This window comes from Alosa pseudoharengus, unplaced genomic scaffold (genome assembly GCF_046254945.1).
Source record: "Alosa pseudoharengus isolate Yale_2024_CS ecotype anadromous, Long Island Sound unplaced genomic scaffold, YU_APseudo_1.1 YU_APseudo_1.1_scf_9, whole genome shotgun sequence".
Lineage (NCBI taxonomy): Eukaryota > Metazoa > Chordata > Actinopteri > Clupeiformes > Clupeidae > Alosa > Alosa pseudoharengus.
The window spans coordinates 33,891,509-33,901,508 of record NW_027468881.1 but is presented as its reverse complement, the minus strand read 5'-3'; the positions used below and the strand labels follow the sequence as shown (position 1 = coordinate 33,901,508).

General features: G+C 44.3%; 1 protein-coding gene across 1 annotated transcript in view; it reads right to left on the bottom strand.

Moving 5' to 3' along the window:
• Positions 1-912: 912 nt before the first annotated feature.
• clcn6 (chloride channel 6) overlaps positions 913-10,000 on the bottom strand; it is a 23,627-nt gene continuing 14,539 nt past the window's right edge. The window contains exons 19-23 of the mRNA XM_076275542.1: positions 9,033-9,190; positions 5,612-5,768; positions 5,170-5,277; positions 4,381-4,506; positions 913-4,125 (exon numbers count right to left, since the gene is read on the bottom strand). Coding sequence (XP_076131657.1) covers positions 4,045-4,125; positions 4,381-4,506; positions 5,170-5,277; positions 5,612-5,768; positions 9,033-9,190 — 630 coding nt within the window. The 3' untranslated portion in view covers positions 913-4,044. The remainder of the gene's footprint in view (positions 4,126-4,380; positions 4,507-5,169; positions 5,278-5,611; positions 5,769-9,032; positions 9,191-10,000) is intronic.

Below are 10,000 nucleotides of genomic sequence, written 5' to 3'. Positions count from 1 at the left end.
GTCACCCAATGGAGGACCACTTCTTTGACAGCTGGACTAAACACACTCTTAGGCTGGCAGACAAGATTGCACTGGATCCCTCCCACGTGTTACATAAGGAGTACCAGCTCCTGCCATCCGGAAGACGAGACACAAAACACTCTTTCCTCCCTCACTCTGTCATTACTGAATCAACAGAGGAGAGTAAAGTAGATCTCTTACTCCTAGTCTAATCAACAGAGGAGAGTAAAATAGATCTCTCACTCCTGGTCTAATCAACAGAGGAGAGTAAAGTAGATCTCTTACTCCTAGTCTAATCAACAGAGGAGAGTAAAATAGATCTCTTACTCCTAGTCTAATCAACAGAGGAGAGTAAAGTAGATCTCTCACTCCTAGTCTAATCAACAGAGGAGAGTAAAGTAGATCTCTCACTCCTAGTCTAATGGACATTACCTGTGTGTAGGCTACACCTGTTACATGTGGCGTGAATGATTTTATGATCTTGAATGTTATTATTTTTTTTTTAAGTATATTTTTTTGGGCTTTTTATGCCTTTAATTATAAGACAGTGGAGAGTGACAGGAAGTGAATGGGAGAGAGAGCAGGGGTGGGATCCGGAGAGGACCACGGGGCGGGAATCGAACCCGGGTCGCCGGAGTACGGCACAGGTGCCCCAGCCAGTTGCGCCACAGCTGGGGCTTGAATGTTATTTTTAATGTCTTTCTATGCTGATTGTTGAGCTGTGATGCAAGACAAATGTCTATGTAAACGGACATTAAAGTATTATCTTCTAATCTTCTCTCTCTCTCTCTCTCTCTCACACACACAGCCCTCATTTACACATTACATGATTTGACTTGTGTGTTCTTTTCACCTGCCATGTTGGTTTAAATTATTCTCTCTATCAATCAAAATTCATCTGGCCTTCACAGATCATTGTATCCATTTATTCATTTCAGAAAAATCAGTCAGACCAGTTGGACAGCTCGATGGACACAGAGGGGTCTTTATTGAGGGAGAGGGTCAAGGCACAGGCTGGGGCTCTCTAGGACCCTGGGACCACCAACGTCAACAAGTCTTCCCAGGCCACACCCACACATAGGTGACCACACCCACCCCAGAGACCAGTCCCACCTACACATGGTCAACAAGACCTTAAAATGGCCACCGTTAACATAAAAGCTGCAAAGCTGCTATAACATAGCCCATGACTATCACAGTCTCGTTGTCCTGCAAACTCTCAATTACTCTCTCTTTCTTACACAAACACAGGCACGCACGCACGCACGCACACACGCACGCACACACGCACGCACACACGCACGCACGCACGCACGCACGCACGCACGCACACACGCACGCACACACGCACGCACTCTTCCTCAATGTCCAGCCTAGTCCATTCTCCTCATACACACACATTGTCATTTGGCAAAGTGGTACATCCCTCTACACACAAAAACACACACTCTCCCTCTGCCTTTGTTCATAGCTAGCATAAACTCATCATGACAAGATTAACAGTCTCTCTCTCTCTCTGTCTCTCACACACAAACACACACACAGAGCTGAATAATGCTTTGGGAAACACAGCCTTACCAGGCCTCTATCATGAGCATGATGCCTGTGAGCAGACATTAAGCCAGACTAGATCTGACTCAGGAATGGGTCTGGAATAGAACTGGACTAAATCTGACTGAATCTGGACTCAGCTCTGGAATAGAACGGATCATAAGCTGAGGTGCGTGCAAAGTCTTCGATCAGAGGCAAACGCTTTATTTGAACTGTTAAATTTGAATGTGTTTATATACAAATTCCGAATTCTGCGTCATTCCAGAATTATTCCATTTCAACGGTCAACTAGCGTCCAGGTACTGTATGTTAGCAGAAAACTACTTCCTCCGACCATCGGTGGCAAAATGGTGTGACCCACGAGGTGGAGCAGCAGTGACTTGATTCCTGAACCCGCAGTGGCGAGTCTGCGTCGCTTTGGATAAAAGCGTCTGCTAAATACCAGTCAACTAGCAGTGACGAGCAAAGCCAATGCTTGCAAACGTTCCCGAACACTTGCCTCGCTTTGCGAATTTGAACACATCTCTGGTTCTGATCCGGCTTTGAGCGGTCAGATCTCAAGTCAGATGAAATACAGAACTTGTGCAACCGCATAGAGACATCTTGGCCCAGACACACCATTAAAAACATACATGAATACAAACATAATAGTTATGGCTACACAAAATAATATCTTCCATGAGAACACCTTTGCTTGAAATTATGATACAAAATAAAACAGGAATGTTCACATATTTCATCCTCATAAAGCACTTTCAATAGTTCACATGTTAGCTGCAGCAAATAAAACACAACATGTTTTACAGTGGAAATAATCTCTTAAATAAACCAATAAAAACACAAAACAGAACAAACACATGTGAATGCCAGAGTGATGTATACATATGTGCCATCATAGTTCATCAAGACTTTTGTTTATTCCCTCTTATAATATCTACACTGAGCACTGCCTTAGTCCCCTTTGGGTACCAAAGCCTGCCTTGCATCTACTCTACAATACACATCACTAACTGGTCATGTCTAGATAATGTGGCTTAGTGTAATGCATTTCATACATCTTGGGCTATACCTGTGACTACATATATGACATTACTTGTGAGTTATTCTGTGATCAGAGTTTAAATCCTGCACAATAGAGGTCAAGGTCAATCCTAATTTACAACCTAATCGAGCAAAGGTGAACAGTTGAAGACTGAAAGCTGATATTCTCAAAATGGCCGTCAAAATGGTCGTCTTTGGAGGAACACTTTAACTGGACTAATACAGATATGGTTACTCCAAATGCTTGGTATTCCATTACCAAATGGTTTCATATTGAATCAGTGTTTTGGTTTCTCCTGCATTCACATTTGAGCTTTGTGCATGAGGGTTTGGATACAGGCTTCAATGACCAAACCGGCAACCATCTAACCTGGAGTCCTTCGTCTAAACAGTGTTGTACATGCAGCGTTATATAGTTCTGTGCTGGTTAGTAAAGCGATATCTACTGACTGATGATTGCATCTGAACTAAAAAGCACAACTAGTGGCAAGATTACTGAATAAAAATGATCAGTTAGTGGGATAAACTAGTGAGGCAAACCCTGATATCTACTAGGCTTCATGGTTGATGTCCATGAAGTTGATGTTCAAGTGACTTGTGGAAAATCCATGTTCTTAAATCCCTTTTTCTGCTCACAAACAAGCGAAGCCTCAGCTGCTTTAGCACTGAAACCAAAGCCACTAAAATAGAACAAAATTAAAATATAATGCCAATATTTAGTCTAATTGATCTGATTGACTCGTTCAATTCCCCATTTTTGTCTCCTAGTTGTTCAAATCTCCATTCCCCACATCCAAAGCTAAAATGATGCTGTTCACATTGCTTCACAGAACATCAGATTGAAGTCCAGAAAAGAAACAGGTGCCCTTAAAATCATGAGATGCGCCATGGACATCACCATCATCCTCATCTTCCTCCTCTTCCTCGTTTCGTCTAGAGACGTCAGTGGTTTCGCTCAGTCTGTAGTGCAAATGCTTACTGTGCACACACCCACACACACACACACTTTAACTGCTATTAAAATCATAAGAACATGACACATCAATAATCAGACGGAGATGGACACGATAAAGAACATAAAGTGCTGCAGTGGGAAGGGTCAAGCAAACTGAGCCGCAGGGTTGGGTGCGGTGCGTACATATATACGTAGTGTCCATGATCAACCCCACTTCTGCTCATATTCCAGTTGGACAAAGGTTGGGGAAAGAGAGAGACACACACATCAAGCCCTGTCTGTCCCCGGGTTTTTTTGTTTGTGCGTGTGTGTGTGTGTGTGTGTGTGTGTGTGTGTGTGTGTGTGTGTGTGTGTGGTGAGGCACTAACTGGTCGGTGCCATGTTGTGCCAGGAACGGACAGCAAGGGAGTGGATGTGGTCGACCCATAGATCAGGTGGGAGGGGATTGGGCCGAGGGCAGTCCAATCAGTGTAGCCGAAGAAGGATGGCTCCTCCCCTCAGATGGTGATGTAATGTTGTCGGAGTTTGGCCACCAGGTACTCATGTGTGAGGTTGTGTCTCGTAATGATCCCCACGATCTAAAGTAGAGAGAGAACACACACACACACCAAACAAAACTATGACCATGGTCCTGTATGTGTGTATGTGTGTGTGTACAAACATCCACTGCTGAAGCCAGACATCAAATATTTTTGTAACAAAACTCAAAATGTCACGGCGATGGACTTCCGATCTTAACTTCTCAAAATTCTTCTTTCTTTAACATACTTGTACTTTGTAATGAGAAACGTGTGGTAGGGTGTGTGTGTGTGTGTGTGTGTGTGGTATCGTACCTCTCCGACGGCGTTGACCACAGGTAGGTGTCTGAGGCCCATGGTGCGGAAGAGGTTAAACACCTGAGACACGTGTGTGTTGGGCGACACCGTGTAGGGGCTGGGGTTCATGTACGGCGTCACGTCCTGTGTGGAACCAGAACAAATAAACACAAAACACAGAGTTGACCCCTATGTGGCCTTTAGGACACAACCATTAACCCACTCCTGCACGTGAGGATGGATTTAGCACACACACACACACACACACACACACACACACACACACACACACACACACACACACACACACACACACACACACACACACACACACACACACACACACACACACACACACACACACACACACACACACACACACACACACACACACACACACACAGGGTGGGTCAGTTGGTTTACAGCTGGACGTGAGTGTGTTAGGGGGGCACAAGGACAGAAGCCTTCACCATATGCAGCCAAAACACACACACACACACACACACACACACACACACACTGATGTAAACACAAATGCATCCACAAACACACACACACACACACACACACACACACACACACACACACACACACACACACACACACACACAGAAATAGCTCTATATGCTGTTACACAAACAGATAGGTGTGTCTAGTGAAACTTCAACTTGTGACTTACAGTACTTAAGAGATTTACTGTATGAGTGTGTGATGGGGGTGAGAATATTTGTGTGCGTGTGTGTGTGTGTGTGTGTGTGTGTGTGTGTGTGTGTGTGTGTGTGTGTGTGTGTGTGTGTGTTAACCCACCACAATCATCCGGGGGTTGAGCAGAGCCAGGTCCAGGTCATGGATGTCAGGGAATCGTGGGTAATCTTCTGTCATCTCAGCGAAGGAGAGACGTGGCTGAGATGCACTCTACAGGGAGAGAGAGGGGGCACAGTTGAGCAGGCGCTCTGGGATTAACACCTGGGATTAACACCTGGGATTAACACCTGGGATTAACACCTGGCTGAAAAGAGATTACAACTAAAAAGACACTTCTGCACATAATATGCATATTACAGACTTCTGTAAGGCACACATTACATGTGCCTGTGAGTCTCACACACACACACACAAGCAGGTTTGATGAGTCGAGTATGCGCAAACATACAGTACAGTATACACAGACAGACACACACACACACACACACACACACACACACACACACACACACACACACACACACACACACACACACACACTGACCGACTGGTTCTCGGCGTAACACACTCCACGGATGAGCAGGTTGACGAGCTGCGAGCGCAGGATGAGGCCGTGAAAGGTCAAAGGTCGGAAGCGCTCTTCCATGGTCCAGTCCTCGCTCGGAGACTGATCTGGGTACAGGTTGGGGTAGGGCATATGCCTGTAGGGGATCATAACAGTCACATGAGCACTGAAGTACTGAGAAGGACCATTGTTCACTGATATGATGTAGACTTCAATACCCATGATGCATTTAACCTGGGTGTAGATTAGGGCACGCCATCGGGTAGGGTATAGTGTGGGGTATAGCATTTGGACGCAGGATTTAAAGCAAGGACAATTTTCATGCATGAAGTTACCAGACATTTTTGAAGCCGGTATTATTCACGCCTGAAATCAGGCACAGTGCCTGACAACTTTAAAGGTTGTATCAGAGATAACAGGGATACGTCACTTCTGTTGACGTTCAAACAAAACAGAGAGCTAGCTCGCTACTCCCTCCCCCTCCCTCCCATGCAATTGACACTCCTAAACGCGCATCTCGTCGGTTATTGCAGTGTTTTTCAACCACTGTGCCACAGAAAATTACCCAAATGTCACTCACTCAGGGGCGTAGATTTGCGTGGGGACCGAAGGACTAGTCCACACCAATGTCAGATTACGACTGAAATGTCCCCACCAATATTCAGGTTGAAGTGGGGGGGAAAGCGCTCACATGCGGTACAAAGAGTTAAATACTTTCTCACTTTGCTGCGGATCATCTCGTACAGATCGTGTAATGTGCAGTAGCCTATAAGGGTAAATCGCGCTGATTTGAAGTTACCTATAATAACTAGTGAGCCGCAGGAGACGCTGCGCTTCAGCTTCACTTCACTACAAGGCATATGAAGTGCGTCCAAATTCATCCATTCTTCTCTGTTGAACTCCTCGAGTAGGCTACTCATCACACATGTGTCACATGAAAGAGCCTTTTCTCAGCTTTTAAACGGTGCTATAGCCACTATTTGCTGTGATAAACAGTTCGCGAGAAAAATTAACTTCAAGAGATTTAATAATTACTCTCTGTGCCCATCTCCACATCCATTCGTCTCGGTGGAATATCGTAGGCCTACACACTCTTCACGCAACACATGACAACCCATATATCAGAATAAACAGCAGACCTTACCGAACACAAAGGTGTAAAGCATTCCCGTGTATAGTTAGCTGTTCCAGAGTAATCCGGTTTTGAAATAAATTGTAGAAAAATTCAACATGGTCTTTCTGCTTAAGCATTTCTTAAAACTGAGCTGCTTACATTGCCTAGATATCTGTAAATAGGCCTATTAGAAAATATACAGGCAGCTTATGGTTAAGAGTTGTCAATGTAGCCTTAATGATTCTTTTCACAAAATGCTAAGCATGCATGTATTTTAAGTTTCTTAAAACTGAGCTGTGCAAATGGGTCAATGCATGATTTCATAACAGACCAAATAGAAAATAAATGTTAAATATAGCCTACATATGTATACATATTAAAATCAGATTATGTGCTACACAGTATAGATCAAGTTGGACAGTAGCACATGTTAATCATGGGTAGTTGGACAGTAGCACATTTTAATCATTTTATATATCTATAGTGGCTGGTGAAAGAGTAGCTTTTCCTTTTTTTTCCCGGGGTAATTAGTGGGTAGTGTCCCCACCAAAGCTCAGACCAAACCTACGCCCTTGCACTCACTGGTCCAGAAAAGCAACTGTTGCATCAAAGAATTTATAACCACATGCTCTCATTGATTGTATGATTGCACTATTTGTGGTATGCAGGCATTGTACAACGGGGGCCCCATATCCAGAATTCACAGAATCATCACATATCCAGTTCAAAACAATTAAATTAGATATAGTCACCTACAAATGACAGAGGCGCTTGTTTTATTGAGCAGGTCTTGCATAGAAGCCAATAAGGCCATCTGTGTATTATTTGAAATTTTAGGCTATGGTATGTTTATTTTTTCTTCACACAGGATGTTAGTGTGCCGTGGGACATTTTAAGTGTCAAAAGTGTGCCGTGGCACAAAAAAGGTTGAAAAACACTGGGTTATTGGTTGAAACACCTTATTTTGCCTTTGAGTGGTTGCCAACCCCTGTTGGTAGCTATTGTTTTTGTGTACAGATCTCAGAGCCTAGGCTGCCTACAGAGACGTGTTTTTTTGACGGCCTGCTAATGGGGCAGGCAGCTAGCGGATCGTTAGGGAAGATTAGATGAATGTGATCATTTATGTTTGGGCCTTTTTTGGGCCTAAAATCGCTGATACAACCTTAAAGAACCTGAGGATTGGCCCGGCCGTGGTGCGACTGGCTGGGGCACCTGCACCGTACGCCGGCGACCCGGGTTCGATTCCCGCCCCGTGGTCCCTTTCTGGATCCCACCCCGACTCTCTCTCTCTCCCACTCACTTCCTGTCATTCTTCACTGTCCTGTCATTAAAGGCATAAAAGGCCAAAAAAAATTACTTTAAAAGAACCTGAGGATGTGGATATCATCACATTCAGATGAGTTCTCCAAAGTACTACAACATTCCAATGGATGACCTGATCTCTGCTCTGATAAGGACTACAGCAAGGTGTACAGTCAGATGTACACTTTATGCTTTATACAATTACAGGTACAGCACCATAGGCAATCAATATTTACTGTGGACTTCGATTCCCACAATGCATTTTGACACATGCATGATTGAAGATCAATTGAATAAAAAAAATAAACATAATCTAATGGGATGCAGTCTGTAGTCCATACACACACACAGACAAACAAACAAACAGAACATTAAGGACAGAGTGAAAGGTAGAGGTGATGAGAGTGATGAATGGGGACCCTGGAGGGAAAGAGAGAGAGAGAGAGAGAGAGAATGGGAGAGGGAGAGACAGGGAGAGGGAAAAGGAGGGATAGGGAGAGAGAGAGAGGGAGAGAAAGAGAGAAAGGGAGAGAGAAAGAGAGAAACTCTGGCTAATGGAGGACATGCATTATGGGGGTCAGGGGTGGACAGGCAGAGGAGTTTGTGTGGGAGTAGAAGAGAGACAGAGTATGTGTGTGTTTGTGTGTGTGTGTGGGTGTTTGTGTGTGTGTGTTTGTGTGTGTGTGTGTGTGCAAGCACGTGATGGAAACAGTGTGTTTCTCTCAGTGTGTGTGTGTGTGTGTGTGTGTGTGTGTGTGTTACCTCCTCTCCAGCATCTGCTGCAGTATGTCCTGTGTGTGTGTGTGTGTGTGTGTGTGTGTGTGTGTGTGTGTGTGTGTGTGTGTGTGTGTGTTACCTCCTCTCCAGCATCTGCTGCAGTATGTCCTGTGTGTGTGTGTGTGTGTGTGTTACCTCCTCTCCAGCATCTGCTGCAGTATGTCCTGTGTGTGTGTGTGTGTGTGTGTGTGTGTGTGTGTGTGTTACCTCCTCTCCAGCATCTGCTGCAGTATGTCCTGGCCCTCCTCTGTTGGCTCCGCCGCCACCTGATCATCACACACATTGCGGAGTTCGCTGGATGGGTACGACTTCATCGACTGGCAACGCCGCCTCTGCTCGCCGGCCCGCGTTAACACACTGGTTTTCTGTTCACACACACACACACACACACACACACACACAAGAGATAGAGAGAGAGAAAACATGTAATAAATACACACCACACAAAATGGTATGGTACACTAACAGAACGTCACATATTACCAACCGTCCTGTATGTCCAACCTCTTACTCATCACGTGTCACTTACTATTCATTTCTATACAAACCAAGACGGCGGATTCCTAAAGAAACGCAAGCACCCACATAAGTGTATCTAAATTAGCTGTGTACCAAAAATGACATTTTACCGTGAATAGAAGACTTGTAAGGCTGTGTGTACAAATCTGCTTGGAGCTCCAGTGGAATTTTGAATTGCCACAAGAATTCTCGGGCTAACCGTTGATGTGCCGTGAGAAAGGTTGGGAATATGCACCCACCAGCCCAGCCCTAAACTCCGAGCGTAGTACACAAAATCGGATATTTCAGGCAGTTAAAGCCCCGGTAAGAACCAAACTAGATTTTGTTCAAATCTACACACCTAAAATGTAAGGTTAATTTATCAAATGTTATGTTGAAGTATTAAAAAACATTAAACATATTAAAAAACGTTGTTTTAGAATCTTCAAACAAAATGGTTGGTAATTAGTACGTTTACGATATGATAATGGTGTAATGGTTTTTCAGGTGTTGAGCTTAGGTTAGTGAACGGACATCTTAATCCTTCAGTAATCCAAGACAATTTGAACAATTATATGCTTCCAACTTTTTGGGAACAATGACCGTCTCCCAGTTCATAAAGGACAGAGTTCAGAGTTCACACATGCTGAATAAAATACTTTTGGGACTCCCTGCTA